This window comes from Tasmannia lanceolata, unplaced genomic scaffold (genome assembly GCF_043159265.1).
Source record: "Tasmannia lanceolata isolate RefF3 unplaced genomic scaffold, GAP_Taslan_0.1 ptg000015l, whole genome shotgun sequence".
In the NCBI taxonomy this organism is placed as follows: Eukaryota; Viridiplantae; Streptophyta; class Magnoliopsida; order Canellales; family Winteraceae; genus Tasmannia; species Tasmannia lanceolata.
The window spans coordinates 40,517,707-40,540,400 of NW_027518692.1; the positions used below are offsets into that span (position 1 = coordinate 40,517,707).

At 38.3% G+C, this 22,694-nt stretch overlaps 1 protein-coding gene across 4 annotated transcripts; it reads right to left on the reverse strand.

Moving 5' to 3' along the window:
* Positions 1 to 3,909: 3,909 nt before the first annotated feature.
* LOC143847253 (aspartokinase 2, chloroplastic-like) lies at positions 3,910 to 21,697 on the reverse strand. 4 transcript variants are annotated; one of them, XM_077356021.1, is made up of 14 exons: positions 21,528 to 21,694; positions 20,518 to 21,020; positions 20,340 to 20,422; positions 20,214 to 20,254; positions 19,405 to 19,559; positions 17,223 to 17,372; positions 17,001 to 17,096; positions 16,701 to 16,817; positions 14,116 to 14,235; positions 13,914 to 14,006; positions 13,701 to 13,817; positions 12,835 to 12,951; positions 9,329 to 9,391; positions 3,910 to 4,350 (listed from the first exon to the last, which is right to left on the reverse strand). In XM_077356021.1, exons 2-14 carry the CDS (start codon positions 20,947 to 20,949, stop codon positions 4,306 to 4,308), a joined length of 1,629 nt encoding a protein of 542 aa, XP_077212136.1. In that variant the 5' UTR covers positions 20,950 to 21,020; positions 21,528 to 21,694; the 3' UTR covers positions 3,910 to 4,305. The 4 variants fall into 4 exon arrangements, with proteins under 4 accessions (XP_077212136.1, XP_077212137.1, XP_077212135.1 ...); XM_077356020.1 differs by lacking the exon at positions 3,910 to 4,350 and adding an exon at positions 4,471 to 5,007 and having other exon boundaries at positions 21,528 to 21,689; XM_077356019.1 differs by lacking the exon at positions 3,910 to 4,350 and adding an exon at positions 4,471 to 5,010 and having other exon boundaries at positions 21,528 to 21,689.
* Between the last annotated feature and the right edge of the window lie 997 nt (positions 21,698 to 22,694).

Genomic DNA, 22,694 nt, shown 5'->3' on the forward strand with positions numbered 1-22,694 from the left:
GATCAGTGGAGAACTAAAGTCTTGATGATTTGAATTTAAATTTGATTATTAGGTGGCTTTGTTATAGAGATGCTCTAATGTAATGTTCAGCTAAGCTCACTACTGACTGGAGAAAGTTTTTCAAAAAAGCCTGTATGCTATATTAAATTTTGTTTAACAGGTTGATACATGATTACATGGTGGTTTATTAAATTTTGTTGAACAGGTTTATTAAACTTACATGGTGGTTTTATTAAACTCTCTACTGAACAGACCATGCATTTCATTCATTCATCCAATAAATGGGAAAAATTTATAAAATAAAGGTTGGGTTCATGCAATATGCATTCATCCAAAGATAAATGGTTCGGTTCTCGTTCCAAATTCTGGGAACTGTTTGCATATGGTTCGGTTCTTGGTATACCCCGGAACCGAACTGAACCGAACCATGTCCACCCCTAATGGAGGCCTCCAGGCTGAACCATGTCCACCCCTAATAGTGTATTTATTATTCCTTTAATTTTACAATTTTTCTGTACTATTGTAAATGCTGTTGGTGATGTGGCGGGTCCATGAGGCTGGATTTTTAGCATTCGTCTTTTGCATTACCTATTTTGTTTTTGCGATCTGATATCTGCACGACTAAGTTTTGATAATGGGACGACTCTCCTTTACTGTCTGGTTGAAGCCTTTTGTTTTGGGCAATTGTAATTGCAGTGTAAAACAAGGTTATTCGTCCCATTATCGAAACTTAACATATAACATGGTCATGGGGATATCAATTCCCTTGTAATTTTTTATTAATCCTGCAAGAAGTTTTGCAAATAAACAGAGCCAAGGTTACGCAGAGTGCGTCTGGACGGTAGGTTTGCCTTAAAATTGGGTTTGCTGGACTGTTCTCCCCCCCTTTTTTTATATGGTGCACGGAAACCTTCTATTACGTTTGCATTGGCACGGTTATTATTAAATGGTAATTAAAGATGTATGTTATTCGCACTACCAAGTTTGATAAATGCACTAGTTTTACCTTTTCTTTTTTTAATTGGCTGCTGATAGTTAATTTGGAATTGTAATAATAATAACCTTTAGACAGCTGATTAAATACTGAAAGTCCGGTTTAAAATCTATTAAACTATTATTTCCGTGTTAATGAAATGCTTAACCAATGATTCATTGCAAAACAAGTTACTTCATGCCACCGAATTCTAAAATCTCAGTTAATAACTGATGATTCGTTGCAAATTTTTTGTCAAAAAATGCCAAGAAATTCTAAAATTTAAATTAAAAACCTATGATTCATCAAATATTTTTACCAAATAAATTACGGTATATGATATGTTGGCCCCTTTTTTACTTGAAATCTAAAGGTCCATTACACTAGGATTGTGTTTTGCGTATGGAAACATTGTTAGATCCTCTGAATTAATGAATGCTTATGAAAAATCTATGTCTATAACAATAGTGCTAAGCTTCAAGTATTCCCTAGGAATTACAAAAATAGAATTTTCTCTATCTTCGACAGTGAAGAATCAACATTGAGACTTTGTTCTAAGAATACACTTCAAAGAACAATTTTTGAACGAATGTTTTTGCAAACGTTCATTGATATAAGAGAATTCAGTTGATGGCTCAACCCTCTCAAATTGCCAAGTGATTCAGGGCAGTGCAGAAGCATACATGTAGGGAGCTTTGGGTGTAGATTGATTATTTCATAGTGATGCTCCAATTTTTTTGGTTGAGGATGGGGGCAAAGAAGGTCCTGTTGGAAGGGTTTTTTACCCTTAGGTGAAATTACTACGCACAATGGAACTAGAAATCGCGTAGAACAAAACTTTTCTCGACGATTTTGCCTGTTAACCCAGGATCCTAGGGTCTAGATGATTTGATGGTGATTAAAATAAAACATTAAGTTACAAAAAATTACCTTTGTGGCGTTTGCAATAACAGCCTCTGCTTGATCTACTTCTCAAAAGGCCATGATCGATCTCATCGCCGAAGACCCGCTTGAACTGATGGATTCCTTTGAATTGCACGTGGGGATTTCGAATAACTTTTATTCTTGTTGAGGTACCGATCATAACAGTACCCTGGATGGGAATATGGACTTTAATCTATGGAGCTTTCATGGTTTTTGTTTTACAAAACTAGATGGAGAATTGAAGAATTAGAAGAGAAAAATAGAGGAGAAGAAGAAATCAACATGAGATGATTTCAGAAGGAGAGGGAGATGAATTTTCCAGCTGTTGTTTAAGCCCAAAACATCCCATTGAGACATATATAGAGTTGGGTTTTCAATTCCTACAATATCTCTTGCAATCCTTATTTAGATGAGAAATTAGTTTTCTAATTTTATCTCTTTCCCTACTTTTCTTATTTTCTCTCCAAAGTAATAGGAAACTAATGATTTAAAATATTATTTAAAATATTCACAAAACAAGGGAAAATGTGTTTTGTTCACTAGGGGGCGTTTTTGCACATTGGGCCACCCCAATGCAAAAACCTAAATCAATTTTCCATTTTTGAAATTGAATTTCCGTTACAAAGCTGCTGGCCAATTTTCAATTTCATTTTTAGACTATTAGATTGACGAATCTGGAAAAATTATAAACTATAAAGTTGTTCAAAACGAGTACTTATACACTCATTTTCGCTAAAAAAGTCAGAGAATTATGATTGTTTTAGTAAAGCAGGCTTCTAAGCTAAATACACACTTGTTATTTTATTTTTTAAATTAGATAAACTTATTTCTTCCCATCTAATGGGATAAAAGCTCCATCAATATTCATAATATTCTATAATTTTTAAAATACACAGAAGTCAACAACTGACTCTTTGGGTATTCCAAATGCGTCCAACGGTATGTATACACTAAAGAAACTACGTAAATATTTTTCCTCGCATCAAATGAAAGGAATCTAGTCCGTTCTTGTAATCTAGTAAATGCGGGACCCTCATCCAAAGGATATAAATGGGTCTTCGAGTTATGAGTGAGATCGTTGCAGGGATTCAACGGTCAATCCTGCAAAATCCAATAATGTGCCCCACTGCGATTTTGCTCGGTAGTCAATAACTACAATCACATTGGATCAGTCGCCTTTATCAAGACGTAACTATGAAGATGACCGTCAAATCATCGTACCCTTAATCACATCTAATATGTGCAAGTCCCTTCTCCATTCCACATCTACTAAGTTGAGTGTTACGGGGGGGTGGACAACTACTACCCCCAAGCCCACTCACGATATACCTTCTAGTGAAGCAATTAAAGCCCGCAAATGCATTGGAAAATCATTTCAAAACATCAAGTGTTAATAAAACATTTGATAAACCATTTATCAAATCTGCTTGGCCAAGCTATTTTGTAAGCATATTGCTCTGACTGAAACTGTAGATGATATCCCCATAATTAGGGCGGAGAATTTTATGTCGGGCATCCTTATTAGTCTCGTGAGTTTGTCAAACCCTCTGATAATCTCTAGAAGGACCACGGTTAGATAGATCAAGAATCAAGGCTAAGCCCACAGACCAAAATGACCCCTTAGGTCTAGGAACATGTAAAGGGTCATATCAGATAGAATAGCCTTACTAACTCCTGTCCACGGGCTATTGTAATGTAATCATGTTCAGTGTCCAATCCTTATTATCACACCCTCTTCTTTCTTAAGGTCAATTATTCAAGTAACTGAGATAAGCCACTCCACGACACATGCATATAGACAAGACGGGTGCTGGTTGTGTACAATAGGAGATATAAAAAATCTTAACCCCAACCAACAACTTTTAAGGAATGAAAAGAATCGAAATACCACATCTCTCTGCTCCTTCGGATCTCTAAATCCTTGAGCATGATATTCCTACTTTGCTACATAAGGAAGAATATGTGTCACATAACAAGCACATCACACATATTAAATTAATTAATACCCAATAGATGTCATGAAGAATCATTTATTAATAATAAAGTGACACGATATATGAAATGTATTGACTTTTAGGGCACTAACTATAACAAGTCCATGTTGGAGTAAGCTCCCACTTGCATTGTGCGTACAAACTGGGTGCCAAAACCTACCCGACATGAACTTATAGAAAGCCTAGAGATTGACCCACCTGTAAGATCAATAAGTGCCTACCATTGAATGCCCAACAGATCTTGGGCCATTTCCATCTAGTTTTTTTTCCCCAACGCTTCTTTAGACATAAAATGGGCATAAAATTTGTTTTATGTGCTTTCAGTAGGAAAAAACAGAGCCCAAGTGAAAGCTGCAAACACTTGCTAGATCTGAACACTTCAAAAAACATAGTTGTGACCAAGAGTTCAAACATTCATTTGAAAATTCCCTCAGAGCTGTGCGTTTCTCGGCCCGTGGCCTGTTATGAAACCAATACTAGATCAATGCTTAAGTGAGCAGATTTTAATAGTTCTATAAAAAAAACTAGGCTTGCACCTCGTTTTTTGTACGATCTAAAATGAAGACAAATGAAAGGGTATAAAAACTCTGCTAAAAAACACATACTTTTCCAATGAATAACTGTTTTCTTGTGTTACATAATAAAAGTAGGAATTAGCAGCCTAAATCGCAACAAAAAGAAAAGAAAAGGGAACAACGATATCATTTACTTCTCCACGCATTGACAGGAGAGAAAGAAACAAATAAGGAAATATAATAGTGGTGTTGCTAACAAGTGCCCAGCATCATTTAGCGGCACTTAGGAACCTGAATTTACTCATACTTTTAGACTTTTACGCATGTTTTGAGATTGTTTCCTCAAAATATGAGCAAATTCAAGATCCCAATGGAAATTAAATGATGCTTAACAAGCCCTTAGGGCACTCCTTATCAACACCCATACAATAGATCGAGGGATGACAAGAAAGGGGGAGGATGTTTTATGAGTTTGTACTGCCATTATTAAACTGATTTACTGTATTGAGCCGAGAGAGATGCAATTCCCAAAAAATGTTGAATGTAGTGCCGCCACACATTGTTCTGCTTCGCTATCATTCACTATCAACGAAATGTTCACCTGCTGAATAGTACAGGGCCCAATTTATTTAGGTGTACATAAACATGCACGGGATTTGCTAGTGTCCATCTGCAGAAGGTATTTCGCGGATGGTCTGACAGCAGCCACCTCATGAATGAAGACAAGATCTGGTGAAAAGTGAGCCTACATGCAACAGACCATCCGCAAAATGCCTTATGTGGCAAAACCCAACATGCACACGAGCATATATATATATATATATGAGAATAAAATTCCTAAGGTGTCACCTCATACAGCTTATATGAGGTGGCGCTTAAAAACATAAGGGGCCCACTTTGTTTGGATGATCCAAAGCATTTGTGGAGGTTAAAAATGGGCAGATTTATGGAGGTTTATACCCATCCATTTCAACCTCCACAAATGGAAAGATTAGGATGATCCTACGAAGTTGATTTTTTGGGCACACCCTATCTATGTGAGAGCCTATCAAATGAATGCTTTTGATCATCCAAACAAAGTGGGCCCTTATGTTTTTAAGCGCACCTCATATAAGCTATATGAGGTGACACCTTAGGAACTCTATTTTTTCTCTCTCTCTCTCTCTCTCTCTATATATATATATATATATATATATATATATATATATATATATGAGAAAACGGTTCCTACACATATGTGTAGAGAGTTCTCTACACACTAGCTTAAAATACAGTGGGGGCCCACATTGTTTGGGTGATCCAAGCCATCCATTTTAAAGGCCCTCACATAGATAGGGTGTCTACAAAAAATCAGATCCATAGGATCATCCCAACCCTACGATTTGTGGAGGTAAAATGGATGTCTTTAAACCTTCACAAATTAGTCCATTTTTTGCCTCCACAATTCGAATGGTTAGGATGATCCTATGGATCTGATTTTTTATGGACACCCTATCTATGTGAGGGCCTTAAAAATGAATGGTTTGGATCACCCAAATAATGTGGCCTCCACTGTATTTTAAGCTAGTGTGTAGAGAACTTATCTACACATATGTGTAGGAACTGTTTTATCTCTCTCTCTCTCTCTCTCTCTCTCTCTCTTTATATATATATATATATATATATATATATATATATATATATATATATACCAGTAAAAAACCACGTGCGATGCACGGGCCGACAAAACACTGTACGGACCACATCATAGGTTGATCCAAACTGTCCATGTGATGGAACACAACATAAATAGGTTGTGCCTGTAAAATCATTTCCATAGGCTGATCCTAGCCCTCCAATCTATAGCGGTTTCCATAATTGTTGTTCCTCTTAAGGTGTCCGAAATTCGTTAATATTTTTCAAGGTGTCCAGAATTCATAATATCATGTAATCTGTTCAAAAAAATCCGTAGTATTATGTAACATATGTACCCAATTCGTAATTTTGCAAAGACAAAACATCACTATGTTGACTTTGTCCACTTTTTTTTATGACAAAAGCATAAAGGTGGGGGGTAGGATTGAAATTATGTGGCGCCTTTGTTAAAAAGCATAAAGGAGGGATTATGATTGAAAATATGTGGGTAGAATGCCTTTGTTAAAAAAAGTCAAAAAAGTGATGTATAATCTATTAGAATTTTGGGAGAAATTCAAATAATTTTCTCATTTTCTCTTATGATATATATATATATATATATATATATATATGAGAAAACGGTTCCTACACATATGTGTAGATAAGTTCTCTACATACTAGCTTAAAAAACAGTGGGGCCCCACATTGTTTGGGTGGGGCAAAAAATATATATATTAAAGGCCCTCACATAGATAGGGTGTCCACAAAAAATCAGATCCATAGGATCATCCTAACCATTCGAACTGTGGAGGCAAAAAATGGACTAATTTATGAAGGTTTAAAGACATCCATTTTACCTCCACAAATCGTAGGGTTGGGATGATCCTATGGATCTGATTTTTTGTAGACACTCTATCTATGTGAGGGCCTTTAAAATGGATGGCTTGGATCACCCAAACAATGTGGGCCCCCATTGTTTTTTAAGCTAGTGTGTAGAGAACTCTCTACACATATGTGTAGGAACCGTTTTCTCTCTCTCTCTCTCTCTCTCTCTCTCTCTCTATATATATATATATATATATATATATATATATATATATATATATATATATATATATATATATATATATATATATATATGAGAAAAGCGTTCCTGTGCAGGGAGCTTCCCTGTTCTTAAGGGGCTTAAAAAGCCTCCCATTGGTTCGTATAGTAGGTCCACAAAAAGTGACCAATGGAGCAGAGCTCCTACGCAGGAATGGGGAAAAGGTTTATGAGCTATAGCTCAGCCTGAGCAGCCCTCTAAATACACCATCTCCGATGTTGTTTGAGTTCATCCAACCCATTCATTCTATAGGACCTACCATAGGTAGGGTGTCCGCAGCAAATCATCTACATAGGATCATGGTGACTTGATATGTGGAGTTTTAGAATGGATTGCTAGAAAGTGAGCTTCTACAGATCGAATGGTTAGGATGATTGTATAGAGATGGTTTGTTAGGAACGTGCTATCTATGTGAGGCTCTATGGAATGAATGGGTAGGATGAGTGAAACAACATGGAGATGGTGTGTTTATAGTGGCTTGCTCAGGCTGAGCTATAACTCAGAAACCTCGCCATATATATATATATAGAGGAAACTGTTGGTGAGCTTAAGCTCACCAAACTTATGGTGAGCTAGCTTGCCCAATCACATGGGGGCCCACTTTGTTAGGATGATCTAAACCATTCATTTGAAAGTCCCTTACATAGATGGGGGGTGTACCAAAAATCAGCTCCATAGGGTCATCCTAACCCCTCCATTTGTGGAGGACAAAAATGGACAGACACAAATTTGCCCCATTTTTGTCCTCCACAAATGGAGGGGTTAGGATGATCCTATGGAGCTGATTTTTGGTACACCCCCTATCTATGATAAGGCCTTGCAAATGAATGGGTTGGATCACTCCCCAAAATGTGGGACCCATGTGATTGGGCAAGCTAGCTCACCATAAGTTTGGTGAGCTTAAGCTCACCAACACTTTCCTCATATATATATATATATATATATATATATATATATATATATATATATATATGTATAGGGCAAAGGTTTAGAGAGAGAGAGAGAGAACCTTTGAAGGTAAGGGAATTATTTCAATTTCTCCCAAAAATCTATGAGAATTGCATCACTTTTTTTGACTTGTTTTAACAAAGGCACCCATTCAACCCACATATTTACAATCCTACCCCCTCCTTTATGCTTTCTAACAAAGGCACCTGTTAAAGCCACATAATTTCAATCCTACCCCCTCCTTTATGCTTTTTAACAAAGGTACCCATGAAAGCCACATAATTTCAATCTTACCCCCCTCCTTTATGCTTTTGTGTTAAAAAATCTATAGGGTGATCTTAACCATCCGATGTAAGAGGAACAACATATTATGGAAACCTCTATAGATTGGACGGCTAGGATCAGCGTATGGAAATGATTTCGGGGGCACAACCTGTTGATGTTGTGTTCCATCACATGGACGGTTTGGATCAACCTGTGATGTGGTCCGTACAGTTCTTGAGCTGGGTACAGGTCCAAGATTCATGACCCGTAAATTTTCCCCGGTCATTTTGACCTGGCTCGTGTCACTCGGACCTTACGGGTTGGTCAAACCCTCTCATATTTTTCAAAATCTTTTTTATGGGCCCAAAAATTAATCTCTTCAAATCTTTGCACTGGACTATCCCCCACAGTTGGTGGGCCCAAATATTAATTTCTCCAAATCTTTGAACGAGGTAGGCCCACCTGTATTTTTCAAAGTGCATTGTACGCACCGCCCCATGATCCAAACCTTCCATTTGATAATCATAGCCCTCCGATCTAAAGAAAAACTGCATATTACGGAAACCTCTATTAGATTGGAGAGTTGTGATCATCCAATGGAAATGATTTTTGGGGCACGACCTATTTACATTTTGGCCCATCAAATGAATGGTTTCGATCATCCTATGGTGTGGGTCGTGCATTAATATTAAGGCCAAATTGTAGGCTCCACCCAGATTTTTCAAATGAAGTTTGCAGTCAACGCCATAGGATGATCCAAGCCGTCCATTTGATGGGCCGCGACGCAAATATGTTGTGCCCCCAACATCATTTCGATGGGATGATCGCAACCCTCCGATCTATAAGGTTTTTCCGTAATTTGCAGTTTCTCTATTGTCTATCATGAGAATCTAAATATAATGTTTTCCCACTCCCCGTACATCGCACGGGGTGTCCCACTAGTATATATATATATATAGGGAAAAGGTTTAGAGAGAGACAGAGAGAGAACCTTTGAAGCTCCTTGAGAGATCATCTGGACATTGACTCCGTTAGTTCGGAAAACATTGAATACCTGCACGGGCATGCAATCAGTAAAATAACAGTTACATGTATCATACATATGGGGCCAAACATGATTGATTTAATCTGTTCCTATAGTTGACAGCACCTTAGATAGTTAAGTAAAGAAAAATCAGTATGATTTAGTGATCCTAATTATATGGCCAAGATATGTTCAATGCAGTCTAACATATAATGTGCATAGCCCTCTCTCTCTCTCTCTCTCTCCCTCTCTCCCCAGCAGCCCTTGCATGTTAGTTCAGCATCTCTGACATGGCCAATGTGCAACAGAGGGAGAAGATGCAGAGGATGAAGGAGGAGAAGGAAAAGAGGAAGGAGAAGCCTGTGTAGATCTGGTCTATTAACACGACGAATATGATACTTTTCGAACAAATGACGCTCCTAGAACTTGAAAATCCCGAAACCACTTCTAAAACAACACATGTTTTTTTTGTTGAGTTTCGGGGTACTAATTTTGGTTATTAAGCAACCCTGCCTAGTTGTGATTTGTCCTACGTCAGATTTGGTATCAGAGCCTAGGTATTGGAACGGTCTCACCACCTTCATATGATTTCAACCTAAGCTTAGTGGTTCTTTTCTGCTCTCGGGCTTCTATTCTATGGAACATGTAGCGGTCTTGATTACCACTTGAGTGCAATGGAACCCGACTAAATAGTTGAGTTCTTGGAAGACTTGAACGCCAAATTTGAAGGGTTGTGTCCCACCTGGATGACGTGAATCATACTAACGAAGATTTCCATGCACGTCTTCTAGCCCTGGAGACTGCACGAGTTGCACAGCTGGTACCCGTGATTGAATCCACACCTACACGTGTACCTACACCTCCCCACGTCCAATGTCATGGGCCTCATTTTCTGGCCCTCATTATCCGGACTGCGCTTGGTGACAGGAGTAACCCCAGCGTCAGGGTTATGCATGTCGTCAATGTCATGGATCTCGACACAATCTTCCTCCCCAAGATTGGGATGAGTTTAGAGAGCGAGAGACAAGCAGGCATGAGACATCACCAAGAAGGTGAAGGTAGACTCATCTCGATGGTCAACTTGACCCGAGGTCTTTACAGACTGGCTCACCAATATGGACCAGTATTTTGACTGGTAAGAGATGACAGATGCACAACAAGTTAGATTTGCAAAGATGACACTTACAGGACAATCGAAACTCCAGTAGATATGTGTCGAGCGTCAATTAAAAATTATGAGACAAGAGTCTATCGCCCATTAGAAGAGATGAAACTCAAATTGAAACAAAAATAACTTCATGCGAGCTATAAAGATAAGCTCCTGGACCAACTTCTCACCATTCGCTAGGGCACCTTAATCGTGTCAGAATACATGGGTAAATTCGATGAAGTCAAGGCAAGGTGCGATATGTGTGAAAATCCCTGAGTGACTCTCTCTGGGCTCCAAACTAGGTTGAGGCCTAACATTAGGCGTGAGATGCTTACGTGCTTTATTGAAAATTTGGACAAGCCTTCTAGTTAGCACTCAAGGTAAAACAGTACCTAAGGCCCTTAGCCCCCAGAAAGTTCGACTCCCAAGCCATGGAATTACTTACACTTAAATTTGGGGAAGGAGACCAATAGATCAAATCGGCCATGATGTTCCAGCTGTATCTAGAGGAAGCAACAAGCGACTCATGAATCAGGATTATAAAAGGAGTGTTGCTTTTAAGGATTATAAAAAAAGTGGAGGACCCATCTGCTTTAGATGCTAGGGCTGAGGACATTATGCACATTCATATCCCAATAATAACCTCGCCATTGGAGGAGAGGGAGGAGTTGAGGACCGAGACCTGAGTGGTGAAATTGAGTACTTTGCAGAAGAGGGTGCTAGCATTGAAGACGACCGGTTTGATGCTTATATGGATGTTTCATTAGGTTTGGTAAGGTGAACTCTTACAAACCCTATCAAAGGAGATCATTGGCAGAAAACGAATACTATCCACACTTGCACTAAGGTTAACGAAAAGAACTACAAAGTCGTCATCGATAGTGGAAGTTGTGAAATGTCATCTCTCAAGGTACTGTAACTAAAACATGTCTTAAATCCCTGTCACACCCACAACCATACAATATGGCTTGGGTTAATGAGGCCTCCATCTTGGTAAGTCATTGGTGTCACATCCCCATCTAATTTGGTTCCTACAATGAGGTCTTGTGATGTTATGTCATTCTCATGGCTATGGCACACATCATATTGGGAAGACCATGGTTGTATGATCGGAATGTTATTTACTATGGGAGATCCAACACGTATGCATTTAGGTTTAGTGGCCACCCCATTAAGTTTAATTCATCCCAACCCAAAGATGCAAAATCTAAATCGGAAAATGGCTCCACATCATGTACATACCGGAAGCTTAAAGGAGTGCCCCCTCTAAGGAAATTGAAGCTAAACTTTGATGGTTCGAGTATCGACAACCTTGGACCGGTAGACAGGGTCTTCCGAGCAAGGATAACGGTTCTAGGATTTGGGCTTTCCTGGGCCCCACTGGAATAAAAGATTAAAACAAAGTGGAGGTACGAGCAATTCATCATGGAGTTAAGATTTTGGATATTTCACAGCTAGATCGCATGATCATTGGGGGAGACTCTCTCAACATGATTGAGTGGTTAAGAGGGGACACTAGACACCCGTAGAGATTTGCGGATGCCATCAAGGAGACCCAGGACATTTTGGAGAGTCATCTAGTTGTGATCGATCATATTTGGCAATCGGCTAATTCGGAGGCTGATGCTCTTGAACATACAGGGGTGACCAGGGAATCGATCCAACTGAGGGATCATACCATATGAGTCAGGGTTTTTTCAGCAATCGAGTTACCTTTTGATTATACCAGACACATGCATCAGGCATACTATTGTATCTTCCTTTCCCTTTTCTTTTCTAGTTTAGTTATCGTGTACTAGACCGCCTTCATCCCTTCTATTAATAAAATTTTATCATCATTCTAAAAATAAAAAAAAACAAGGAAACCCTTCAGTACTATCATATTGTGTTTTTGTTGTTATTGGGAGAGGGAGGAGACAACAAGAAAGGAAAAAAGGGGTTCAGCGTGGCAGTAGGAGAGGGTTGAGTATCGCAAAGGATGATGGAGACTTGATAAGAAATAGTTCACCGGGACAGCAAAAGACTCAAATGCCCCATTTTTGGTCAAAGAAGTGTGCTTAACGCTAACATGAATTGGAGTTGGAGACGATAGAATTCCCATCTTATGAGTCAATGATCAGTGTCCATTTCAGAAATAGTAGGCAGACTGGCCACCCAAAAACTACCCTCATTCACAAGTTCCGCAAGGACAGAATGTTGAGACCACATTTATAATTCAGGTAATCAAAAAATTAAAATTGATTGATAACAGATAATTTATCAGAGCATCCAAGAGAATAAAATGAGAAAATAAACTATGAGGATATCAAATAATAAGCCACACCTTCTCTAGTATCAATGAAGACCGTTGAACATTTCCAATGAGCGAGATTATCGATCTGTGCTGAAGGAGATTCACGACTGCGATTTTCTCAAGTTCTTCCACCATATGGTCAAGTTCCTGTCAACCATAAAACAGGTCCATATGGGCTTTAGATAGCAAAGACGAGTAACAGAAAGAGCCTATTCCTTAAATATTTTGAAAATCTATCCAACACTAACAGTAAGGTTATGACTGCAGCTTTACCAGTACATTCTCCAAGAGGGAACAAAAAAATGATAAGGTTGAGATAACTGCATTTTCCAAGACGTTAAATCATATCAAAGAGTTTGTTTTCTATCCGCCTGTGTGGTCAGAAAAATATCTTCCTTTCTATATTTTATCATACACATTGCCCTGGTCCAAAATTGCATCTATTTCTCCCTTTTTTCTACTTTTCGTCAATTCCAAATTTACATCCATCAGGTATTCCTAACTGTCCAATTGGCAGCAAGAAATGGGTGGCACGACTGACAATTTTTAATACCCAACTACACCAGATAGAAAACAATCTTCAGCAAATTTGAACTGCACCTATAAATTTAGGTTCTCCCAAAGGTCTAAAGGTTCCGTAGCAAATACCTCAAATAACAATCTAACAAGGGCAAGTCTCATATGTGATGACCAATCCAAATGACACTAACAAGTCCACTCAACATGCTAGCAACTATATTAGGCTAAAGTTTGTCAGTTCAGTCATTTCATCATTAATGGAAAATTCAATTAATAAACAGTTCATATCAATGTTTGAAATGCTGGAAGCGGAGGTATGAAGGAATAGAAAGTAATCAGTTGTCGGAAATAAAACGGGATTGAACTCATAAGCTTACTTGCTGAATGAGTTCTCTGCTCCAGAGCTTTGAGGGATCCAAGGTCAAAGAAATACTGACTTCACTGGTGGCGACAACATCAACGGAGATGCCTAAATCTTCAAAGATTGAAAAGACCTGCATACAGCCAGTGATGCAAATTGAATTTGAAAGATTCTAAGAAAAACCCATCACAAAAGGATAGAGCTAGGATTTGTTGCAGAATGAGTCTACCTTGGCAAGGAAACCGAATTGACCTAGCATTCGAGTGCTCACAATATCCAACATGGTGATATTCCGCTTCAACACTATGCTGGTTAGTACAGCCTGGAAGTGGGAAACGTTTTTTATTACTTGAATTTATACACAGATGAGTAGTGTGAATGAAAGATAATGCTGGCGAAAGCAGTCAACACAAATGTATGCTGCTACGAACCTTACTCATATCTCTTGCTTTAGTGATGAGGGTACCTGGAGCCTGAGGGTTGTAAGAGTTCTTGACCCTAACAGGAATGCCACTCTCTCTAGCTGGTCGCATAGATTGGGGATGTAAAACCTGCAATCGAGAATAGCAGGAATCAGTATACAACGTGAATAACTAATAAACCAACAATTAATGTGAATCGGTAGATAATGTGAACATAAAAAACCACCAATTAATGCCTCCACAAGCTAAATTATGTAACGAACAAACAATTAATATCCAACTCTTCTGATTATTTTAGGGAATTGATATTTACGCCCCTTTTGATCACCGGGGACACCCAGCGCCAGTGTATCAATGACTAAAGGGGGGCTAATGTACTTGACATCAGAAGAATCCAGTGGGTTTGATTGCCCTGTACACTGACGCTGGGTGTCCCTGGTGATCAAAAGGGGCGTAAATATCACTTCCCTTATTTTATGGTTTGATATTTTCAGACTTCATATGGGAACAGAACTGGAGCAGTATGTGAAACAGATAAAAGGCTGAACAGACCATTCAAGTTGCCAGGCCCAGTGTAACTTGGGTTTTGGATCTCTGTTTGACAGATTAAAAAGTAAAAAACTGGAGAGAAAAATGTAGAAATTAAGAAGAAATACCAAACACTACATTAAGAACTTGACACACACACGCACACCCATGTAATTTACATCATTCAAATCATTTCGGAGAATCAGAGTCATTAGAAAACTCCATGGATACTAGTACAGTTGAAGATGTCTTTAGAATAGGTAGAGGAGAGTCACTTGGTTTAATTAGAAAGTGATTATTTGTTTCTATGTTTAGGAATCTTTTAGCAGGTTGGTTGGGTGAACCCTATATACTTGAAAGGCCTAAGGCCATCAAAATTATGATGAGTTTCTAAATAAATAAAAAGGAGTTTTGCAGCCTTTTCAAAATAGTGGAAGTGATTTATGCTTCTCAAGGTATGAGGCATTGAAACCCTTCGGTGTGATGCCGTGGACTTGTGTGATGCTAACAAAGATATCCTTTTTTATCTATGTTATTTCAGGTATTTAGATAGATTTTGTTCCACTTAGTTCTTTTTTAAATCCTTTATTTATTTCTTTCACCATACTCATTTCCTTCGATCTCTAATTTTCCATCTTCTTCCCATGAAGGACTGTTTTTACTTTTTACTCTTATCCCAATCCTATAAATTGGTAGAAAACTGAGCTTTCTTCTTTATTGTTAAGTCACCTTTTAAGATCCCATAAAAGATCTCTTTAAGTCTGTGTCTCCATATTTGTTAGCAAAACCCCACATTCAGTTTTTTCATTCACCTGCATTTTCTCCTTTGTTAGTGAACCCCAATTGAGGGCGAGCCTTGGCACAACGGTAAGGTTGCTCCATTGTGACCTGGTGGCCATGGGTTCGAGTCACGGAAACAGCCTCTCTGCAAAGTAGAGGTAAGACTGCGTACATCTAGCCCTCCCCAGACCCCGCAATGGTGGGAGCCTCGTGCACTGAGCCGTCCTTTTTTAGTAAATCCAATTATTTTAATGCCATGAACCCCACACTTTCCACCCATGCTGTTTTGATCTTTTGGGCTTTTATCATTTCAACAGAAATGTTGGAAATGTTCCACTTCGATCCAAACCCTCCAAGTGACCACCCTATGACAAGTCAGTCCAGTTTATTACTTCCTTTGCCACCTGTTAATTTTGAATTCAGATCTTTGTCTAGACTAGAGTGCACAACCAGATTGATCATAGGTTCAACCCAGAAAATATCTAGAGTCTAATTTTCCTTCTCATAGTGGTCATACATCATTAACCCTCCTTGAAATTGAATTAAAATTAGCCACCAGGCTAGAGCCCAAGGTGCGTGTTCTTTTCAATAATAAAATACATTTGAGCAGTTGTGGAAATGAGGCTTACTTGCTTATTGCTAATTCATAAAATACTAACCATGCACTTGGAACTTACAAATAAATTATGACAATTCACTAATAAAAAGATAATCAACAACGTGTCAACTTCTCTCACGTTACTAACATGCTAACACTAGAAACTATGTACACAAACATATATATAAATTTAATACAGTACAAGAAATGGGGTGTCACCTCTGCATCAGATCGTTGCGATCCTAGTATTCTAGAAACTGGGTGTAGATGATCTGTTGTATTTGTCCCCCATACACACATCAACACATGCACGCTTTTTTTTTTTTTTTTTTGTTAGTTACCGAAATTTATATCAAAGAAAGCACACAGAATGCAAATCACTGGAGCAATTCACACTTCTAGGAACCAGGAAACTCCATTATGTTTAGCAAATTATTCCACAAGCTACCAGTATTGATGACTATTCAAGTATTCAGATTATTTAGTAATATTAACTAATAAGTAATAATGACTTTCAATCTAGTTAGCAGTAACAACATAAGACTCGCAACAACATGAACCATTGATATCAACAACCACAAATTCCCATTGGCCGACAATTCGGCAAGCAGACATAATCTTCTACAGTTTTCTCCATATCAACAAAGTATAGAGGCAAAATATAAACTGGGTAGTCCGGTCAGCATACCTGCGCACCAAAATATGCAAGTTCAGCTGCCTCGTCATATGTCAAATATGGCACAGGCTCTGCGCTTGGATAAATATTAGGATCACATGTCAAGACGCCATCTACATCCTTCCACACCTGTAATGAATTAAATAGATCTTCTTATACAAACATAAGGTCGTGTATTTGAAATAACAAAAGTTTTACACTAAAATGATGACAAGAAATTGATGAAATAAAAGGAGAGAATTTTAGTCACTTTTGGACAATAATAGAACAGTGATGATGTGGGTCAGTGTGTTCATGCAGGTTGAACTTTACCTGAATCTCCCGTAAGCCCAAGGCTTTACCGATAGTTGTTGCGGTCAAATCGCTACCACCCCTACCTAAGGTAGTAACAGCACCCGATTTCCAGCCCTGCACTTTGAATTACGTACCAGGATTTAAAGCTGGCACTAAAAGAAGTAACTTAAGTTGAATATATAAACATAGATTAGATCAGCTCATAAAGAATATGTATGAAGCACTTTGGCTCTAAAAGACCTTTCCAAGGAATCCAGTAACGATTGGAATTGCAGGATCGCTTATCCAATCTCCATGCAATGTCTTTGCAACCGCAGGATAAGTTGCTTCCAAGATGTCCGCATTTGTAAAGTCGTCCGTGGTGATAAAACCAATTTCAAATGCATCATACTGCAAAAAAAAAGGCACCCAAGCAATTATCTATTACCACATGTTAACACGCTTATTCACATGTGCGAGAGAGAGAGAGAGAGAGAGAGAGAGAGAGAGAGAGAGAGAGAGAGAGAGAGAGAGTGGCATGGTGTGGATAAAACATGCCCATTTTGCAAACAGAAAGAGGACTATTGCAATCATATCATTCATCGCACGGTGGGGCGAATGGTGTGGAATGCTGTCTTTAGGTGGTTTGTTCTTAAATGGGGTTTCCTAACTCGACAATTAAACTTCTTGGCAGTTGGATAGTGGATTATATTGGGGACATAAATCGAATCCTTTGGACATTGGTGCCATATGCCGTGATCGGGAAATTGGAATGGAAGAAACAGGACTTTTGACAAGCAAGAGCAACAAGAGCCACTTGATCTATTTGGGCCCTAGGGGCATATCTTCTATCTGTCTACAGGAATTGGGATCTCGTAATTAAAAGCTGGCCAGGTAGAAACTCAAGAAGTTCAATTTGGTGTCTGCCACGGAAAAATGTTACAACCTTAAATTCGATTAGAATTATATGGCCAACCTAGGTCTGGTGGGAGTGTGGGATGTGTTTAGATATGAAAAGGAGGAAATCTGGAAGTTGTTTAAGGTAATTGGTGTAAAAAATTCTAACGAGGAAGAAACTCACCCTCTTCTACAACCCTTGGACCTTCGCTAAGGAGATGATGAGGGGAAGACTGTTGGAGGAAGAGGACCCCACTAACGCTGTCGGGGGCTTCTTGTCATAACTCTAGACTCTGAAGGACCAGCCACAGCCTCAATGAAATCAAAGACATCTGCAAAAATCTGTGGTTCTTTTAAGAGTATTTTAAGGGAGGCTAAGTGGCTAACAATCTAACAGATAAACCATGTTTATAGACCTTCATTATATATAGACACGTCTCAGCCTTTCATCTAAGTTCTCTCAATGCTTTTCAGTAATTTTCTCACACATGCAATAAAAGTTTATCAGAAAGTAGCAGATGGGCTGCTTGGACTTGCAGAAGAATGAGATATATAACAATCTTGCTTATCGAGCATTGTTGCTCAGCAAAATAATATCCCATGTCTCGTATCCATAAGAAAGTAAATCTCGAAACCATGCAAGCCATGGCCTTTTGGCTTCTGAGTTTGAGATCTCCAAAGAGACTTCCTTTTTGGTCAAACAGGCATTTATGCTCAGTGTAGGCCTGACAAGCGTTCTTGAATCCTCACTTTCCAATTCAATATTCCTTTTACAATAGAAAGACTTGGGTTGGGTGCAATATCCTCACTTTTACAGCAACCATTCAAAAAAATATATATTCATTTTGCAGTAGAAAGACTTGGGTTGAGTGTGCACCCTTTTTCCTATAACAGGAGAGCAGCTAATAACAAAACCGAATTGTATGGCATGACAGTTATTCATGAACCAGTTAGATGCTGCTGATGGAGAACCAAAAAATGGGTTTACAATGAGTTTCAACTTCTAGAGAAAATTTAGAGGTTTTTCAGGGGTAAGATAATCCAAGGAGAAAAACTATTGTCCCAAATACGATGGCGTTAATCAGTATATAATAGTTGAAACATTCCTCAGCATTGATATTTTGGAAACACAATCAGTCGATACTTGCACAGACCAGACAAGAACAGAGAGAAAAATAAGTATTATGTGAATGGATTTTATTGAAAATCATATCTTACACCTTCTGTTCATATAAGGTAAAGTATGTCAAGCAACTACTTTGAATTATCAAATTATAAACAATTCAAGAAGTCGATTAGTCCAGATGTAACAGCCAAGCAGATCACATCATATAATATGCTTCAGAAAATAAACAAATAGTTTTTACTTCATCGGAGGTGTTATATGTGCCCGGGTAATCTGGGTTGAACCGTGATCCCTTACAATCTATACAGCCAAGTGAACATGGATCGACCATGCATTGACAACTTATTTTAGATGAAAGTATAACCACTGGTTATCATTAATACACAACTTACTCAGGCATAAGGATTAAAAGGAACATACTTGGCGAGCTTTAACACCAATTGTATTCAAATATGCCGCAAAAATCCTTGTGGACATACACTCCCCGAATGAAACTAAATAGTCTCTTGCACGGAGAGAAAGCTCTTTCACCATAGCAATTCCTTTCAGAAGCTGATCCAAAACATCAAGATGCACTACAAAATAGTTCACAAGCACAATTACAAAAACCTTTGCGTTATCTTCGTAAATCCATCAGAAACAATAAAACATGCATAGACATAGAGGAGACTGCAATTAAAAACTACATAAGGAATTCAGGTAGCTTCCAAAGATTATACTCATAACTCAACTCAACTCAATTAAGCCTTTGTCCCAAATTAGTTGGGGACGGCTAGTGAATCCTTAGGAAAACTTTCATGAATTTTCTATAGGATTCATTTCATAGAAGAGTGGCAAAGTTTACGGCTGGCTGCCAACCTGATGGCAACCCTCCTCCTTTATCCTGGCTTGGGAAAGGTTGTGAAAAACAAAGATTATACACATATGACACACAATACAAACAAACAAAAATTAAAAGGAGCGCAGGGAACTGTTGCAGGTTTTACGCAGCAAAATCTGTTATGAAATCTTGCAGTAATGCTGTGTTAACATTTAGCTCACGATAAGAGAACAGTTGAGTGTAAAGCAATAGTTGGAAGTAATAAAAGTAAACAATATTCAGGTTGCCATGACCTTATAGATATCAAATATTAAGTTGAAATAGAGACCAAAATGGGATATTTACACATCTCCAGGTTGACTTGATTAACAAGAAGGAAACAGTGCCCAAGAAAACAACAGATCCTTACTAGAAATAGCAGACCTATCTACTCCAAGCTCATCCATGGTCCTGAACATAGGAACCAACAAAAACATGGATAAGAATGGTGCTAAAATTCATTTAAGCCACTAAAGAAGTATAAGTGAGATCTTACTTAATATGCAGTTCTTTTATGAAGCTCAACTCATCAATGTCAGATACCTTAGAAACACCACAATTGACAGCCTTTTCCCCAGCCTAAGACATGGCCATGAAATTTTATATTAAACACCTAAAAGAAGCCACAATCACAGGAAAAAAAATACAAACTGTACAAAAAAATCTACAATTACCTGTAGAAGATTGTTAGTCGTCTTCCCCATCGCAGAGAGAACAATTACAGGCCTTTCTTCAGGAAAGCTAAGAATAAGATCAGCAACCTCCCTCATTCTTTCAGCTGAAGCAACAGAAGAACCACCGAACTTCATTACACATGTCAACTGGTCTACATTTCCATCAGCACTTTGCTTCCTGGTCTCGGCCTTCTCGACAAAACCAACAGCTCGTTTTTCACAACTGATTTTCAAAACTCTCTTTCCACAATCAACATGCCTCCTACGCAAAAATCCAGCATCTAGAGCTAGGGATGATGTGAATTCAAGTCGCCCTGATGAAATCAAGGATGAGAACAAAGGAATATAAGAAGGGCAGTTTATTAATCCAGCATAAGGGGTTTCGACACCGCTGAAACGAAACGTAGCCGCTGCCATGCTAGGTAAGCTCATGTGTTAAGATAATTCAGTGGATCTGGTGTCTGAGCGAGCTATTTAGACAAATGAAAGAACCTAGGGTTTCTCTGCAGCCAAAAAGGTAAAATTAGATTACCATACCTTCCTCTGTGATTCTAATCAAAATCTTCAACAATCTAGGGTTCTTTTCTTTTGTTAATTGCTTCAATCTAACAGCTAAAAGTAGGCAAATTTCCTCGAACAAGCATTATCTAACTTAGGGTTTCTCTGTAGCCAAAATGGTAAAATGAGCTTCATATACCTTACACTATGATTCTAATCAAAATCTTCAACGATCTAGGGTTTTTTCGTTAATTGCTTCGAGCTAACAGCTAAGTTTATGCAGATTTCCTCCAACTAGCATTATCTAACACATATTCCGCTATTAATTCAAACAATACGCATGCCAACACCAAAAAAAAAGGAAAAAACAACACAAAACAGACGGATTAAAGCACCTACACTTCAAAAAAAACTTAAAAACCCTAGAAAATTGAAACGAAGGATAACAATAAAATGAGTCTGAAAATTAGAATTAATATAGAAAGATTTACAGAAAAAGCTCCGCAAAGTACCACGAAATCGAGAGCTGCTAAATATGAGATCGAAGGTTAGGGTTTTCTCGTTTTATTTTCTTTCTTTTCTCTCTCGTTTCCTCGCTTTTGATCAACCGTCCAGCCCTGAGGAAACGCCACAGAGATAGAGAGAGAGAGAGAGAGAGAGAAGAGAAAAAGAGCTTTCCTGACAAACAGTTAAAACAGTTCCCGCGTCTCTTCGACGGACGGTCAAGATTGCGCGATGCACTATACGCGTATCATAGGAGAGACCCAATACTTTGTGGGCCCGCAATATTTAGAGAATTTGTTTTGATCCTGACCATACATTTAACTTTGAATTAGTAGAAGGAATTTGCTAACGAATGCTATACAAAGGTAATTTTACACCTGTTTGAGAAACGCTCTCAAAACATTCTAAAAAACAGGGGTAAAATTACCTTTTATAGTCCCATAACCTCGTGGATTCAAGACTACCGAGTTGCTGAGCTTTTTAAAGAAACTACCGATTCTGAGGTTTGAAAAAGGGAAATGATATCCCCCATGACGGATAAAATCCCCCCTTTCAGGTTATCTTTTAACTTTCAAAGGTAAGAATAAACGATAAGAGGGGGGGGTGAATTTATCGTCTAGTGAACCATTCTCACATAAAACGTTGGGGATTTTATCCGTCAAAGGAGGTGCATTCCTCTTCGCACTTCTTCTTGCCAGAAGTTTGATATTTTTTGAGAGGTGGAAGAAGAAAGGTGAGAATCCAAATGAGAATGAGAAGAAGAAGAAGAAAGGTGAGAATCCAAATGAGAATGAGAAGAAGAAGAAGAAGAATACAGAAAGAGAACATAATTAGAGCAACAAGATGAAAAATAGAAAAACAAATCGTTAAAAATCATAACAGAAGGAGAAGAAGGAAAGTAAAAGAAGAGGAAAAAATTAATGGAAGAGGCTCCTAAATTTTGGAAAGAAGAAAAAGGAAATTTTAAAAATGACTAAAATGCCCTTAAAATTGGGAAGAAAAATAAAAAAAATTAGGGAGTTGATAAATGCGGCCCTTTTCATCACTTACACCTAGCAGCAGTTTATCAATGACTGCAGACGGGCTGGGCTGGGCTGATGTACTTTACGTCAGAAGGATTCAACGGATTTGATTGCCACATAACAGTTGGGTGTCCCATGTGATGAAAAGGAGCG